At 40.2% G+C, this 18,690-nt stretch overlaps 1 protein-coding gene across 1 annotated transcript in view; it reads left to right on the top strand.

Annotated features, from left to right (window-relative positions):
• The window catches only part of LOC109483036 (chitinase domain-containing protein 1-like), a 43,114-nt gene extending 26,004 nt beyond the window's left edge, over positions 1–17,110 (top strand). The window contains 12 exon segments of the mRNA XM_019785992.1: positions 9,462–9,606; positions 10,155–10,310; positions 12,746–12,878; positions 13,134–13,181; positions 13,498–13,604; positions 13,968–14,029; positions 14,312–14,401; positions 14,672–14,773; positions 15,270–15,419; positions 15,879–15,956; positions 16,120–16,162; positions 16,499–17,110. Of these exon segments, the coding sequence (XP_019641551.1) occupies positions 9,462–9,606; positions 10,155–10,310; positions 12,746–12,878; positions 13,134–13,181; positions 13,498–13,604; positions 13,968–14,029; positions 14,312–14,401; positions 14,672–14,773; positions 15,270–15,419; positions 15,879–15,956; positions 16,120–16,162; positions 16,499–16,597 (1,213 nt within the window). The 3' untranslated portion in view covers positions 16,598–17,110.
• The last annotated feature ends 1,580 nt before the right edge of the window (positions 17,111–18,690 follow it).

Genomic DNA, 18,690 nt, shown 5'->3' with positions numbered 1-18,690 from the left:
TCAGATGTCCCTATATGACTATTTTGTATATGGATGGTTTTCTAGACAAAAATCCAACTGTCATTTATACAGGCCCTTCCGTATAGTCCCACCAATTACTTGTATGTTCCTCACAATTACATCCCTGATAGTAACGATAGAACCACCCAAACAGTAACAATAAACCTTATATACTTTTAAAAAGGTCTCTTCGTGACATATTATTCATAATGGAACTGACTCTGCTATAGCCCCAGGTCTTCTGCTAAAAAGGGATACCTGGACTTAATTGGTCAGTCAGACAGTTGCGTGGTAACAAATACAAACGTATCTTTGCTTAGTAGAAAATCTTTTCCATGCGTCATCGAAGGTGTCACAAACTGCAACCTCACAAAATACTGCTGTATTTTCTCCAGCATATATACAGATATGTCAATAGCCTGACTAGCATCCGTTTGTCACTCTTTTGCACTCAATACTCGATTTTTTTCGGGATTCAGCCCAAAGGAGCCCCGTAACAAAATGGATGATAACCAGGCTAACATCTCAAGGGAAAGCATTAGTAATTATACTGAACCCTCCGGCCATAGCGTAATGTTACCTTGAAGCTAAGAGGAAGCACAATAAAGTCGTTACCTTTGTAGGTCTTACAGGATGTGATAGCGCCACCTGAGCCCAGCTCTGCTGAAGTTGTTGTTGTCGATCTTGTTACGTTTAATACTAGCTAAATCTATGGTTTAGCCCCTACCGGGCTCGTCAGGCTGCTGGTAAAATATAGCCTCGACCAGGCTTCAGGAGCGGCTGGAAGGAGCAGAAATTGGCGAATTCGCGAAATAGATAAATATAACATGCCAGGGGAGTGTTTCCGGCAAACTGTACTCCTTTAGTGGAGTAACTCTCCTAGAATGTTATCTGCCTATTTGCGCAATTCCTACTCTTTCCATCCTCTTCTGAAGCCTGGTAGAGGCTAGGTAAAATAGCAGAACTTGGTATATAGACTGAATAGTACGACAGAGGAGTTAGCCGACCGGAGGAGTTTAATTAGAAATTAACCTAAAACATATTATATAAAGTACAGACATTCAACAGCTTTGACTGAAAGAACTAAACAAATGAAGCTGATTTGCACAGCCTATAAACAATTACTTCAACCTATATGTCTATGATAATAATAATAATAATATATAAACATAAGGGTACAAAGTACTTGCCTGTGTTTGTCGTACCTGTTGCTGTATGAAGCCTCTGCAGTCTTATTCTTTGACTTAGGCCACAGCAAGTAAATTTTATGGATGACATCCTCCGCAGACTCCAAATCTAATGCGAGCGAGCGAAAAAAAAACAAGGTGGGCCGAAAAAACAAGGTTCCTACAATTCAAAATTTTGACTCAATTATTGCACAAATGGTTTTGATTCAGTAGGAACATCACATATACACAGCCACCATCACATATCCCTGCATCAAAGTAAGAAACAAAACATTAAATCAGAGCCTTTTCTTGTCTCCTCTCTTCAAAGCTATCTGCCATCCACCTTCCGGCATGGCAACAGACACCTTTGCCCATTTTCGGCATGTTCACCACTGTCAGAAGGCAACAAAATTTATTGTTTTTTTTTTCCAAAATTAGGCGAAAATTAATGCGCGCGCTGATGTCATCCATAAAAATTACTTACTGTGGCCTTAGATTTGGAACAGCCATCAGTCTGACCTTATTACCGACCTTCAAGGAAACACCAAATCACGACTTGCCCTTTGTCAAAAGCTGAGAATCCAGCTCGAATACGTCACAGATGTTCTGTAGATATTCTGTATCATTGCATTGCCGAGTTGCTAGGCAACAGTGACGTATGTGTTCACATGGTGACAGAATGTTTTGATAAAAAACTCATATATACAAGATTATTGAATTTGACTCACGAGTATCTCATGCAGGTCATCGCTTTGATTGAATTGTGAGAAAAAAAGAAACCGACCTGAAAAAATACATTTCCCTAAATATAATTACGAATGGAAATCAAATTACATGTATGAAAGGTGAGCGAAAAACACCTGTGTCCTTGTCCTTTCTTGAGTTTCGCGTGACACCTAGTCTGGTATTCAACAACGTCTTTTGCTCTTTACTCTCGACCCTTGTGTAACACCTTGCGCCTCCGTTGAAGAACGCCAAAAGGTCTTGGCTAAGCCTCAGCCGGGCTGATCCATTTCTAAAGTTTATGGGGGTGGCTAGGATAGTTTTCTAGATAAAAAGAGTGACGGGTTTTAAAGATCTTCCTTACCCACTTTCGATCCTTGTGTAACACTTTGCGCGTTCGTTGAAGACCACCAAAAGGTCTTGGCTAAGCCTCATTCGGGCTGATCCATTCTGAAAGTTCATGGGGGTGACAAGTCTTGGATGTAAGGAGACTATCTAGAACCGTGGCTTGTCCTAAAACTTACCCATTCAGGCATAGACCTAAATAGGCACGGTTCTGATTACGATAGCCCCTCCTGGATACTAAACTACGGAAGATGGCACACAGACCAATACACCGAATGATGGGGGGAAGAATTTTAACTCTACCAGCACAGGTAGACTACGTATATATCTGCCACGCCTTAGCCACTGTTCATCTGTGTAATAGCTCAACTGAGGAGTTAACGTTCTCGCTTCGGGGAGGTCGTGAGTTCAAACCCCGGCCGGGTCATACAGTATATAGTAGAGGGGATTCATTCCTCAAGCTACCGACATCTTGCACACGCAGTCGTCCCTCAGTAAGACATCTGGAGCCGCATAGTTCCCGTTTAGAACTTTTATTCAGCCTGTCACACGACCGGTTTCGCCTGTGTGGCTTCTTCAAGTGTACAGAGGCTAATGACACAAGTGCATGAAGTTCTCACTTATATACCTTTCCAGTGCATCGCTTCGAGGAGGTCGTGAGTTCAAACCCCGGCCGGGTCATACCAAAGACTTTAAAATGGTACATACTGCTTTCTCTGCTTAGCACTCAGCACATATGAGAAAGAGTGTGGGAAGGTCAAACACACAACACTACCAGCGTCCTAGCCACCTGCTGTTATCCGACACTGTGTGGCATGAGGGCTACAGAAATGGAGATGGGCACTAACCCTATGCTCCGCAAGGAGTGGAAAGGGACCTTCTTAGCTTAAGCCTTGGTCACAACCCGCCGTACGTGCTTCTGCGTGCTGTCTACGTGCAAAAACGTTGGAAAACGTAGGGGATCCGTGCGTGGTGAGTACCACCTCCGTACGGAATCCTACGGATTGGGAGCACGCAGACGCGCCGTAGAACTTTAAGTGCATGTAAAACTTTTCATGCGTGCGGTCTGCTGATTCACCACCCGTACGTGCGACGCGCGTCCCCTGTACAGTCTATGAGTGTACAACGCACGTTTTTAGAAAAACGTAGCAGACGTAGCCTCCCAAAAAAACGTACGGACAAAAAGCACGCACGGCGGGTTGTGACCAAGGCTTTAGCCACTATTTACTGTAACATTCCTTAACTACCCTGTTATACAACTACTCCCCTGACCCGTACGGTAACGCGGCCTGTATGATGAGATAAGTACCGAGTCTACACAGGTAAGATTGCCTTGTGGGCGTCGCCCTTTCGCCTCAACTGACCTCGTAAGATAAGCATTCAGCGTGAACACATGTACACACGGTACCGTTAGGCTCGCAATCAGGCTCTGGTGCGGCTGTCTATTGTCATACTCTTCAAGCAGAGGTTTGGGTTTTGGGTTCTTTTTTTTGGCATTTTTATTTCACTCATTTTTTGGGGTGAAAGGAAAATTCCAGTGCAAAATTAAAAAAAAACCTTAAAAGAAGTCTAAAAACACGCCAAAAATAACCCAAAACCCTAACCTCTGCTTGGAGAGTACTATTGTCTGTATTTTTGCCTTAATTGATTGCTATAGTTTTCTCATCATTTTTCGGCCTTTGGAAATGTGATAAAATAAATCAAACGGAGGAAAGAGGAGGAACCAAAGTAAAAAATGGTAGGATCGAAATATTCTTAGATTGGTGTTTTCAAATCGTCATTTTGGGTTGATTATGTACTGTTTTTGTTTTTGTCGTTGGCACTAGCTTTATTTTCATTATATCCAAATTAATTTAATAGAATACCTATTTATATAGCAACCTGTTACTGTGTACAGCTCTAAAATGTGTAAACAATACACAATTTTGTTAGACAAATTTTCTCTCTGAAAAAAACATTCAAAATAATGTAAAAATGCAGTCTTGATATATGATGTTAAACTTTATTCCAACATAAAAGGTACATGTACCAATACTATTATTGCCTTCACACGCTCCGAAACGTGAAAACAATCGGTAAACAATTGGAAAAATAACACAAAAATAAATTTAGCAACACATTTTCAGCTGTTGATCACCAGGTTTTAAGTGAGAGAATGACTGAAAAAACGATAACGGTCGCTACAACAGAAACAGGAACAAACAGGCGACGCCTGCGACCGAGGCTAACACTAACCTCACAACGAGCAGGCAGCAAAAATGGCGTCTAAAAAGTACGAGATTAACAAACCTCTACCGGACCCCGGCCCGGACAGCCCGCCTTCTCAACCGCATCGGCCCGCCGAGTCCACGGACGTCTCCTGCGAAGAAGTCGGGAAGATCGTGCAGATCACTCTGGTAACACTCGGCATGCTGGCGATAGCTACATACTTCGTCCTTATTAAGATAGTAAGTATTTCTGTGTAAGTCTCTTTTCTTCTTTGTGGCTCATGCTCAACATGTGGTCGGTAGATAACAAAGGATGTGGTGGTGTAGTGGACTGTGCTTTGAAAGTTAAATCAATAAGTGTAACCTGTTAAGCACTTAGTCCCTTTTAATGTGTCAATCCAGTGTAAAATGTTGATTTGTTCTTGTCGTGTGGTGTAGGACCCGCCATGTTGTTTTTGGTGTTAGCGTTGTGTTTGTCTAAAACTTGAGGTTTTGTTTTCTCTTGTTTTTGCTACGTAGAGACGAAGAAAATCGTTACTACAGGCACCGGTTTAAAATCGTGATTCTTAGTTTGATATCTGATCGCTTTGATTGAATTGCTAGAGATAGAGAGAGAGAGAGAGAGAGAGAGAGAGAGTGTGTGTGTGTGTGTGTGTGTGTGTGTGTGTGTGTGTGTGTGTGTGTGTGTGTGTGTGTGTGTGTGTGAGTGTGTGAGAGAGAGAGAGAGAGAGGAGAGAGTGAAGGGGAGAGATTGAAAGAGAGAGCGAGAGAAGGAGAGAGCGAGGGAGACAGATAGGGTGGCGCGTGCTTTATAAAATATCGTTATGGTTGGGATTGGTATTTGACATTCTTTGCACTGTAACTTTGTGTTGGGTTTAACGTTTACAATTTTATCATTGACAATTTCTACATTACCTATTGCTTGGCTTACACACAAAAACACTAGTAACATGGACTGGATTAGGACATTTGGCAAATGCACGTACAGATTCCAAACGTTCCTCTCTGTAGCGGTACGTGGGGAGGAAAACACACCCAGTATCATAGCTGCCATTTCTATGACGTACAGGTTACGGCTTGTCTCTGCCGTTATGGTACACCCACCACCTAAAACATGCCATAAAAGGTGTGTTCACTTCCTGGCTGGCTGACTGAACGTTAGAAAGAAAGCCCGTTGCCTTGTTTAGTGTTAACCTTGCGTAATACGCCGAGGGGCATCTACAGTATACTAAGCCAAGTCAAAGTATATTGCACAACGATTGTAACAGTTACAATGTATAGCAGATAATAAGATTACTAGCTGGTACGAGTCTATCGAAATTCTACATATAGATTCAATGGGTATATGGCAGAATGTTGACTAGACTGAGTAAGAACTAGTACACCTATACATGTACGTTCTAGGCTACGCTACTACATTTCTAAAGAGTGCAATGAGTAGTTGTATATATACTATGCAGGTTCTACGAGTACTACACAGAGTGTCGACTGAATTACTGGCTAAGATCTGTTACAATTCCACCAGCTGTACAGATACAGACCCGCTAAATCTAAACGATAACGTTAGCACCGAAGCCTTTTGACCCGTTTTCGTTTTTGCATTTTTCTCTGACATCTACAACACATGGCAGCAAAAGAATGCAAGGAATGCCGCGCTAAACAAACGGCCAAAAGTAAATAATTCTAAAGTATTTCATTCAAAGGTAGCAAGCTCTGTCAATACTTTTAATGACGTCTGTAGAAAAAACAACAACGTTGATTTCAAGATGTTAAGCACGAACAAGAATGTTTGCTTTAGCCAGTGCCACAACAATACGCTGAATAGTTTGTTTAATCCCACGACTGTTCCTAAATAGTTAGCAATTGACCTTATGTATATATTTGCCCCCGAAATTCAGTTGTTGCAAATTTTCAATTACACATTTATAAAGGCTCCATAGCAAACAATTGTTTTAGAGGATGACAAAAAGAATTTGTGAAATCTAAATGGAGTAAAAGCCTAGAATATGAGAATTGAGACTAATCCAGGGGTTTGATTTTGTATAGCATATTATCATTTACCTGTACGATGACCCTCCTCAAAAAAGTGTTGCTACGTATACAGCTATATAAGCCTTGGAACATTTCATTTTGTGATTATCCCTTCTAAGATCATCTAAAAATAGCCTCGACTGAATGTTATAACTATCAACCAAAGAGTTGTGACAGGACCAGATGACGGTACAATGGCCCAGTACTGTTTGCACACGAAGTCAATGTATAATTGATGAAATGAAAACGGTACGTGATATGTTTCCCTTACAGTAGCAGTCTGGAAATCCAGGCTTCATTGGGGGGGGGGGGGGTACTGGAGTTCTATTTTACACAAGTAGTACTTTGTTGAATTATCTCACCTTCTTAACGTTTTGATTGCTATCACTGACACCTCCCTCAGAGTTTCTGACTGGAGTGCTTCTTCTCACCTCTATGTAGCCTATGTAGGTGGCGCTTTTTCTTCTGTGTTTGGCTACATGAAGCAGCGAAAAGCATCATTCCCATCAGAAGCTCTGAGAAAGGTATCTGATAGACATCGAGGAGTAAGCAGAAAAACTCCAATACGCTATATTTTGTACCAACCTGGTACAATTCGGTTCGGATGTAGTTGGATGTTCTATGTATTGAACAGGTTACTTTTCAAGACATTCAAGGTGTAAGACATATATGTTTCAGTATAATTTTTCCTCTTTTGTTCTTGTTTTATTACAGATTCTGTAAAGATCACCACCAAAGATTCGTCACCGTCCTCACTATCTGGTATAGTCACAGCGACTTCTTGCGACTTACATCTGAAGCACAGGGTCCAAGAGCAGCGTCCAATCGCAAAATCATATTGGTCATTGGGCGAACTGTCGCATTTCTACAGGGAACCTGCGTCTTGGAAATGAAAATTCGGCAAGGGAGACGGAATGATGAAAATAATCCTCGACTGTTGCAGTTTTTTTTAGATACGATTTGATGTGAACACTCGGAAATATTTACCCTTGTCATCATTTGAAGGAATCTATAAAATTAAGACAGCTACGTTGAAGCTACTAGCATGACAGATGTACACGTTTGAAACATATAAAACAGATGTAGACTTTACTAAGATACATAACGTTACATGTAACGTTACTAGTTATACATTGTCCATAGTTTGATCAGAATACTTTAGAATCTGTATATACACAAGTTTTATTTTTCCGTTCAAAATGTGTCAAAATATAACATTTAAGTTGTATGAACTCTGCCTAGGCCGAGAGTTTGTAATATAGATGAGTAAACAACATACAGCGTCAAAAGTAGAAGAAAAAGTTATATTGAAAGTTAAATCAGTGCAATGCCATGCAGAAATTGTCCTTTTCTGTCGAACTAAAAATACCCGTCCATGTCATTCCATTTATATTGAAATACTTATGTGCGAATCTTGAAACATATACATTTACTTCGAATCAAATATGTCAGCAGGAAAGACAAATGTATTTTTGCCAATGACCAATACTACACTCATATGGATCATAGAACGCTTCGTGCAGAAAATATTGCTTAGTGATTAAATGTTGTATCTCTTATTGTCTTACACTTTTCTTCACGGCGTTACCCTTCTCTACGTTCATTTATCTTTAAGAAAGAAAAAAAGAAAGAGAGTCAGAGAGAAAGAAAGGGAGAGAGACAGAGAGACAGAGAGAGAAAGACAGAGAGAGAGAGAGAGAGAATGCGAATCTTATTATAAACGCTGTAAGATTAGCCATTAGACTAAAGGGTATCTTAATTCAGCGAATAAATTGGGGACAGAGAAAGAGAAAGTTAGGTGAGCTTGAGTGCGATTTGCTTGGCATAAGGCAATCACGTGCCTTTATATCATTCTGAGTTATCTTGTCCGCAACCCAACACAACTGGTAAAACCTAACGGTACAAATGTAAACCCTTTGCTGAAAATAAAACGCACTTGTAACGTTACAATTAAGGGGGTGTATCCACCAAATTCCTTTCCTTTGTCTAGAAATTGTCTAGGATGACCAAATAGTTTGTCAGTGGAGTTTTGAATTTCTCTTGTCTTTAAGGAGAGCTAAAGCAAAACATCTTAAATCCTCAAAATGTCTCCAAACATTCCGAATAGTTTCACCCAACCCGGTGCACCCTGGGAAGTGCCAACATGGCGACTTGCAGCTGTTTTGCACGCACACAAGGTTCGTATGTCCATATTGTTCATCTTTCCGTCCCTCTAGAATCACTCTCTACAACCTTAACTACAAGTAAACGGATGTAGCACGGGTCTGTACCGAAGAGAGGTCTTGTTACGCCTGCTTGGGTTTTGAAGGGCCATTTTTGTATCCCGGATTTGGGCAGACCCGGAAGTGGGTACCGCCCCCCTCCCACTAGAACTAAACAACACACGACGGGTTAGTTCTTACATTCACTACTCTCCAAGCAGAGGTTTGGGCTTCAGCTTAGTTTTGCCTTGTTTTATGCGTTTTATCGGTCTTTGTTTCGTGTAGTTTTTCTTGGATAGTGCTTGGCCAGTTTGATATTGTTTTGCCAACTAACAATTTGATACTGTCTTGCCAATTTGATACTGTTCGGGGGACCGTTCGAGGCTGTTTAAGTGCTACGCCTGTAGGAGCTTTGCTAATAGAGTTTTGAACGTTAGGAGTTGATTACTATAACTAGTAGCCCCACCACAATATCAGATCGTGGTAGGCTAACATAATTCTGTCGTGCAAAACCTACTGGGAGCCTAGTTAAGTTGCAAAGAGCTCCTGCAGCACTGAAAAAACATACCCTAACCTCGATAGACTGGATACCAGGCTACTAAAAGATCTTTGTTCATTTGTTTGTTTCCCATAACCGGTAAACTGCCTTTTTTTAAGGACTGTAACACACCAGTTTTATACATGTAATACAAGCTGTGTAAGACCAGCACACTGTAAGGTTTGAACCACTCAAACTAGGAAGATTTGCTTGGACTTTTTGGAGATAATTTTTCCCTCCCCTGCAGCAGTGTTGGAAAGATGAGGCTGGGTGTGTGGAGGCTGTTCTTGTTAGCGCTGGCACTCCTGCTGCTGTCCGGTGCAGATGGAACCATCCAGCCCAAGTCCAAGGGCAAGAAGAAGGACAAGAAGAAGGAGAAGAAGAAAAATGGGGTAAGACGTCTTTGGACATTGATTAAAAATTCTTCTGGCAGTTTGGAGGAAAGGAAAGTATTCTCAATTGGCTACTTCACAATCAGCTGTGCCCATTTTTTTTATTACTAGTACATGTTATCAGTATAGCAAAAGCTACACCACATATAATTGTTTTAGACTTTTATCAGCCAAACAACAAGGAATGTGTCACATAAAGAATTTTCCATTTTCAGCTCACTGAAGAGCTAATCATGGATTTGAAGACAGATGCTATGTACAGTATTTACAGCTTCGTTGTACTGGGGGAATTTTCCCTACTCTAGCTCTTCTAGACAATCATAATGAACAGTGGACCACAGCTTAACGTCCTGTCCTAAGGACTGCAACCCTCAACAGTATTGTGCATGTTGAGTGGGCAACAAAAGATGGGATTCGAACTCCAAACCTCTTGGTCCAGAGTCTCTTACCACTGATAAAGATTCTATTTGTTCCTTACCAGTACAGTCAACCTTTGGCAATCCAGACTGTGAACAAATTGACTGAGAAATGATTGAATTCCACTCCAGGCCACCCCCCTCCCCACCGATGAAACAGTCCTAGAGCGAAAACTTGTGACAGAGAAGCCGAAGACTAAAGACATCCTGACTGAACACACTCGCTACTCCATATCATCTATAGAGACCAAGAACTTCCCTGGTACTGTGCTGGGGTATGTCACACCGGTAAGTACCAGAAATCTGCAAATGGTCACTTCCAGTGGTTTTACTTACTAGTAAGTTTTTGTGGTGACCTCTCTACATAGAAATTATGATACTTAGCTTTGTCTTTCATTATGTTACTGTGATTGTTTTAACCATGAACACAAAGAAATTCTGAGCTTTCGATTTTACTGTGTGCAACATTCATGTTGAACAAATCTGCAGTACATGTACCAATAGTGTATTGGCCAGGATATCAATAGGTAAACATATAATTACCATAGATAATTCTGATCATGATCACTGGGCCAAAATAAGGATTTCTTTTTTGCTGGGGGATTGTCAAACAAAGAAACTTTAATAGCAAGTGTGGCTTTAGGGCCCTGGGTTAAGAGTGCCTCCTGTCTGTTGTTAAGTGCATGACAAGTGGGGCATCCTGTAACCGTAGACAACATCCTGTAGGGTGTGTGAAACTTGATACACACAGAACTTTCATGATACACAGATCATGGAAGAAGAACTTTATTGCGCAACAATTGTACATGGTACAATGTTTGGAAACAACTATTGGACAACGTACATTTACAAAACAATATAGAACTAGAAAGGCCAATATTTGCTTTGGAGCAAATATAGCGATGGGTTCACCACATTTTACCACATGGCAGGGAAAGAATGAGAAACACAAGGGAAAACAATGCTTTACATTGATATAACTATAGTATGAAGTAACATACAACTAAGACTACAACAGTTGGATAGCTATTCCCTACATTATTGGTTAGGATTGCATAATGCAAACTGTTGATTTTCAAGATAAAAAGAAGCGTTCATAGCCCGCATTCCAATGCTGGAGCAGGAAAGCTTAAAATACCTACCAAAACACTTGAATACAGACATACTGTCAGTATGGCATGGCTCTGTGCAGGTGTAGCCAGTTAAATCCCAACAGCCAATCAGCAAGGAGAATAGAGGAAAGCTGCATGCCTATTGGTTGATGCCTTGCATGCCATTGTGATGACTCATGTCCAAATGTGGTAAACACTGCACACTTACACAGTAATACATTAGCTATTACACAGCCAAAAAACTCAAATAAAACCATTCTAAAAGCCTGTTGGGGGGGGAGTTCAGTGACTGCTTCCCTACGTCAGTTGGAGTACGCCAGGGATGTCTTCTTTCTCCGACACTCTGCAATATATTCTTAGAGAACATAATGAGAGAAGCCTTAGCACCAAAAGTAGCACCTATCAAACTGGCAGGATGCACCATAACCCACCTCCAGTTTGCGGATGATGTGGATTTGCTGGATGGGTCAAGAGTGGATCAGCAATCCCAGATCAACAGCTTGGACTCCACAAGCAGGAGGTATGGTATGGAGATTAGTCTGGAGAAAACCAAATGCCTTGTATCTGGTCCGTCTGATACAAATGGCCAAGTCACAGTCAGAGGCACAGAACTGGAGCAGGTCAGTGAGTTTACATACCTCGGCTCTGTCCAGACAGAAGACTGCAGCTCAGACAAAGAGGTGAAAGTCAGGATTGCCAAGTCAACCCTTGCACTGTCAAAGCTAAAACACATCTGGTGCAGTCATAGCATCTCCATGCCAACAAAGATACGCCTACTACGCTGTCTTGTGCTATCTATTTTCTTGTATGGTGCTGAGACATGGACTTTGAATGCAGCTATAGTGAAGAGAATCAATGCGTTTGAGATGAATTGTTATCGCAGACTGCTACGAGTTCACTGGACATCACACACTACAAACAAAGAGGTCATGGAACGCATTTACACCTTGCAAGGCCCACTCGACAGCTTCCTGGCCACAGTTAAGAAGGAAAAGTTACAGTGGTTCGGACATGTGTCTAGGGCCAAAGGCACACTGTCACATACAGTTCTCCAGGGTAAGGTGGAAGGCGCACGGCCGCGGGGACGTCCCCGTCGGTCATGGATTACAGACTTAAAAGAGTGGACTGGTGTAACAGCCAACCAGATGGCCAGACTGGCGGAGGACCGCCAGCAGTGGAAGAACTTGGCCAAACATCATGCTGCCCCGACGGCTGACTAAGCTATGGGAGAGAGTAGAGTAGAGAGTAGTAAAAGCCTGTATCACAATAATTTAAAAAACGCCTAGGGGTATTTGCCCACTGTACCTCCATACCAAATTTCAGGACCTTAGGCCCTAAAATGAAGAAGCTGAATCCATTTAAAGATATGGCAGGAGGAGGAGAAGAAACATAAGAAAAAGCAATATGGTTTCACCACACCACTTCGTGGTGTGGTGAACCCATAATAAGACCTAATATAGAATTAAACCTAATAAATCCTAATTACTGTACTCAAACAACAAGGGCTAGCACAAGTCTGTCTTTGAAATAATGTTACATAGATGTGATGTTGCTAACATATTTCTAGGGAAATCCAACCTGATTTGTTGTTGTTTATCTCCTTGTTTACAGTGGAATAACCATGGTTACGACGTTGCTAAGATATTCGGAGGGAAGTTCAGTCTAATTTCTCCAGTCTGGCTGCAGCTGAAGAGGATCTCGGCAAAGATTTTCCACGTGGAAGGAGCGCATGACATTGACCAAGGTCAATGTACTTTCTGATTCTAACTTTTGATTACAACTTGCATTTTTGTACTTCACTTTTTTGGTATCTTTATTTTCTACATGATTTAATTCAGCACACAATTAGAACAATGATAGTAGATAAGCTATAACGTGTTACATGTAATTATATTATACAGAAATACAGTGTTTCTTGCCATGAGCTCTACAATATTACCACACTGATGTGCCATGTCTTGCTTTTTCCATTAAATTTGTAATTTTTTTTGTATTCCAGGCTGGATAAGTGATGTCAAGAAGGTCTCTGGCAGAAATGTCAAAATGGGTGAGGGAATTTGTGTCAGACTCTACCATATGCAGACAGTACTATCATATCAGTTATACATATCAGGCACAAGGCCATGTGTGTTATGCTATACAGATTTATACATGTTTTATACAAATGTAAGTTAGTGCATGTTAAAAGAACACCATTAATTTTTGAATCTCAGAAGTATGATATTCTTAGATCTGAATGGATATTTCTAAACATACCTTTAAAATATTTATCTCAAGTGTCTGATTATCATTTGAACCTGTTTGGTGAATGAGTGAATTTGACTTCTCCTTGCTGTAATAACCTGTGACCTATGTTTCCCCAGTCCCGAGGCTGTTGTTTGATGGCTGGTCCGTGCATGACTATCACTACCTGTTCAACAGTGAAGACGCTGTAGAAGACATGATCGACACTGTCATCAAGTTCTGTAAGGTCAGGACAAGTACACATGTAGGACTTTTAAATTAAATGCACCCAAAGTGATTCCAGGGCTGTAAAACTAGCCTGTAACAGGCTTTGGGAAGCGGCTGGAAAGAGTAGAAATCTCTGACAGCCAAATAGTTAAATGATATGGCAGGGGAGTTGGTCCGTACTTAAAGAAAACTTTGCCCCTCCCAAACTGCTCCCTTAATGTTTTCATCAGTACTAAGTAGTGGATGTTACTAGAAACATCTGACAGTTTCCAACATCTGACATTAGAAACGTATCCAGTCACATTTTCCCAGGTAACATGTACATGTATCTCATTACCCGGATGTCTAACTTTAATCCTTCAGTACTTTTCTCTTTTTCTAGTTTCGCCAGTTTGATGGAATCGTTCTGGAGCTGTGGAATCAACTAGGTGGTACAAAGAAAAAGTAAGCTTAAATATTTTTTCTAAATATTAAGGGCGCTAATTTAGGGTTACCAAACCAAGGGTTACCATAACCCTAATCTAGGGTCATGCTAACCCTAATAAGATGACCTGTAACTAGATTTAGTCAAATGTTACTAATTATAAAAGTCTTTTTTCATAAATATACAGTATGCAATAATGTACAACAATTAGGTATTAAAAGATGTTACATCTAAAGACATGAATCATGTTACATCTAAAGATTTGAATTGTTGTTTATAAATAACATGATTTTTTTCTGTAGGGACCTTACTCATGTCATCAGCCACATGGGTCAGACCTTCACTGAACACAACCTGATCCTCATCACAGTCATTCCTCCACCCTCCATGGGGTAAGGACTAACCAGCTCATTCTATACTACTTCTGAATGTGAACATGACAATCATTTTGTTATAGTCTGTGTTTTGAAATTGTATAACCTTTAACCATCCTGAAGCATAATACACCTGTTTTGTACAGTAAGTACAAGCTTTGTGAGGACGGGCTGTAAGGTTTGCTTGTTTATATGAGTACAATCTGAACACTATATAATATTGTAATGTTTCTGTGTCTCCTACACCATCTAAAATGTTTGTTTGTTTGCTTGTTTGTTTCTTTACAGCCCAGGTGGTCAGGACATCTTCAACAAAGATGATTTCCAGTTACTGGCACCCTGGGTACACGGCTTCAGTCTGATGACCTATGACTTCTCCAACCCTCACAGGTATCATACTAGTGAATGTACAATTTTTGATTTTTCAAACAAGATTTTTAGGTATCTTGCAAGTTCATTTGTGTTGGTAGTTACATGTTTAATGTTAGAAATTTTGCTCCAACACAAAAGTTGATCTAGACTGATCAAGTCTCACTGGGTCAGTCTACTAAGGAAGACCAGGGTAGCTGGTGGAAAGCTGTAGCTGAAAACATTAATTTTTTTACCTTTTGTGTTGGAACAAAAGTTTTAACTTTAAACAAGATATTTAGTTACTGTACTGCCCAGAGAAATTAGTACTTAGCAAATAAAAGTATGCAGTCAAACCTGTACTACTGATTCTAGACCTTAACACTTTTGCATTTATTAGACCATGTACAAGTTAACTGTATGTTACTGTATCTCTCTGTATCTATGTACCCGGCCCTAATGCTCCTATAGACTGGTTGAAGGCTTGTGTGTTGGTCCTGAGTTGATTGTGATTGTATGTTTTGTCTCCCATGTTCAGACCCGGCCCTAATGCTCCTATAGACTGGGTAAAGGCTTGTGTGCTGATACTGGACCCAGAAGGCACACACAGACATAAGATCCTTCTCGGACTGAACTTCTACGGCAACGACTACACAGGCGCCGGGGGAGGACCAATCATAGGCAAACAGTATGTCTTAACCCTGCAGGCTTGTTTTACACACTATTTTTTAAATGACTTTATGTCTTAATCAGGTCATAGACCTTTGATTTATTTTTTGCATGTGTATGTGTGTTATTATGTGCATTTTTAATATGTTTTATATGGGCAAGTCATGCCTGAAATAAAGACTAAAGTAAAGTTGTTGCGTTTCGCTGCGGTGTGATGCGTTGCACAAGAAATACCTCCATGCCAAACCGTACATATACAGGACTCTATGTGGGTGGTACTGTATGTGCATTACCTATATTTATATGGGCTCTGCAGGACAAGGGTTGTTAAAATAGTTGACATTTGTTTTGTAGATGTAAATCTACTTAATAACTGTTGTCAGTTGCCTAGATGTAGGACACACAAACATTTTAGTTATCAGCAGAGAATATCATTTATTTTATTCTTGTTCTTAAAATGTTTCTTTGTTTATTACAGATATATAGACCTTCTCACACAGTACAAGCCAAAATTAAAATGGGAAGAAGAAACAGCAGAACACATGTTTGAATACAAGTAAGTTTATTTTCAGATACTACATTTTTCCTACATACTTCCTTTGTGCATGTAAAATGCAATTGTTTGTTCAGGACCAAATTGTTCATCTTTTGAACTTTCAATTATTTGGCATTCTATTTTCTGCATTTGTTTTAATTGTTGTTTTGTTTTTGTTTTTCAGAGATGGGACGACAAAACATCTTGTGTACTACCCGACTCTCAAAGTATGTTTAAGCACATATTTACCTAGTAACTAGTTCACTTAGACTATCATTGTTCTTGTCCTATGCTAATTGTTGTTGGCATCTTCTGCCTGGAGAGACAATGGAGACCATGTCAGTTCCTACACCTGAGTGAGGAGGGTTGACACGGTGGCCTTCACTTGGATTTGTTCATGGTGGATATTAGGTTGTGAATCTGACACCCACACACTTTGGGCATCCGCCTTCTCCAGTGGTACCACATAGAGGGAGATGTGCTGGGTCCGGTTGGGATGCTATATTTTATTTAATGATGTATGATAATCTACATTGTCTCATGACTTCTGTTTTTTTTTCCAGTCAATCCAGGCACGTTTAGACCTGGCCCAGGAACTAGGAACTGGTATCTCCATCTGGGAGCTGGGACAGGGTCTGGACTACTTCTATGACCTTTTCTGAGTCATCGTTTTGGTAACAGGCCATGGGTACGACTTCCAAAGAAAGTCACCCAGTGGGGGGAGGGGATGTTTTCAGATAGCCATGATCTTGAATCAACCTTCCTTTTAACTGTCTTATCACTGGTATCATCATTTTTCTAAAAAAAAGAGGGCATATACTGTGTCAATCCTCCAGCAACAGAAAAACAATATTACCTGACATTTAGGTGTTTTTGAGCCCGTAATCCTACATACAAAAATTACTACAGCTTGTTGCATTTCTGTCTGTTAAAAGTTTGTGTAACAATTTTGGCAAATTGAAATGATCTAAATTTTTGTTTAATAATTGCATGATACATGGATTTGCAGAGATATAGCAAAGTGTGATTATTTATATGTAGTTAACGTAATCATATCTTAGTCTAGGATTGAGGAAAGTAATTCAAAGGTGCCATAATAATCAAAATGTGTAGAAAAGATCTCTACAATATCATAAAGAACATCTCTCTGTGTTACTGAAAAGCAAAAAATGAATAGGAAATTTGAACTTTATTTTGGGACAGAGTTTTAATTGATAAAACAATCTTTTTCATGGTAAACTGTTGTATTTTTCTTGCTGATTGTTTGACATAAAATCCATGACATCTTTCTATCATGATGATGTTGTAACACACGTTTAAAACACACCTCAGCAACATTATTCTCTTTTATGTGAGCATGTGTGTTTTGGTAATTGTTGATGGAGATGCTTGTTAAATTGAGGGAACCAGACATAAGTTTGTCACAAGCTAATAAACATGGTCTGAGACATTTCAACCAAGAATGTGTGCATTTTATTGGCCTTTGTGGCTTCCCTGAGTTCAATATATTGCGAATTCTTTGTTGCTTGACAACCAACAAGTCTTTTCTTCTTCTTCTTCAATGTTCCTCTGATGAGGTGTAGCTAGTGAAGTTTTGTCTCCAGTACAGTCTGTCAGTCATTGCAGACAGAAGTTCCGATACTTGCAGACCAGTTTCAGACTCAATGAGTTTCTTAAGAGTTGTGCTTGGATGACCAATTCTCCTTTTTGTATCTGGGTTCTTTTATTCCTCGTGAAAACAGCAATAAATCAGTGGAACAACAGTTGTCGTCCTGTCCTGTTTCTTTCCTTTCATCACATCTTCCCTTATCCCACTGTTGTGACTAATTGGTCATAGTTAAAACATGGAGGTAGAAAAAAAGAGACCTACAAGAAGCAGAATTTCTTGCTTTTTTTCCTTGGAACAGGCCAAAATCAATGCGCGCACAGACATCATCCATAAAAATTACTTGGTGTGGCCTAAATAGAGACACTTGTCCAGTTTTTGTTAGTGTTACTTCTATTTGTATGTGTAAATAGAGTGTCTAGCTAAGTACATGTAATTTTATACATGTAACACTTGTTATGTGAATAAAAAGTGTTGTTGAAATAAAGATATTGTTGATATACAGGCTTCTATATACTATATACTGTATATATGTACTAAAACACATCAATCCCTCGCTTTCCTGGGTGTTCTGTTGTGTCAAACAAAACGTCTAGTACAGGTCACAACTACAATACTTAATACATGGAAGTGATGGTGAGTTCAGCACCAAGGAGATGTCCACACTTGGGGCACCCCACTTAACAAAGGGGGGTATCACCAAATTGATTTATATAAACACTTGCTATGCCATACGGTATCCAGATTGTTGGGTTTGGCTACAAACAAGAAGTGCAAATTGTGCAGCGAAAATAATTACTTTTGATTGTTGGTGGAATGGTGATGATTAATTTTCAAGCGCAATAATGGTTAATCTCGTTCTCACCCCTATGTAATTATCACACATGGTACGGTCCATTCGACCAAGGTGCAGTGCAGCTGAGCTGTGTGACACACGTTGTCGTGCTTGAATTTCCTCCAACTTTTGGGGTAAATTTACGGCTTTTGTCCACAAATTATCCGCCTAAAGTGTACAGTAAATCGTTTGAACGTTTCCAGGTCGGATTTATGCCGTTCTTTGGATGTTTGGGGGAGAAAATTCGTGTTTCCTGGCAGGGCGAAATTTGGAGAAGAAGCGAAAATGGCGGCTGCCATGGCGGAAAGACGGCG

The sequence above is a fragment of the Branchiostoma belcheri genome, unplaced genomic scaffold (genome assembly GCF_001625305.1).
Source record: "Branchiostoma belcheri isolate BF01 breed outbred unplaced genomic scaffold, Haploidv18h27 scaffold62, whole genome shotgun sequence".
In the NCBI taxonomy this organism is placed as follows: Eukaryota; Metazoa; Chordata; class Leptocardii; order Amphioxiformes; family Branchiostomatidae; genus Branchiostoma; species Branchiostoma belcheri.
The sequence above is the reverse complement of the archived record's forward strand: the minus strand, read 5'-3'. Positions and strand labels throughout refer to the sequence as shown.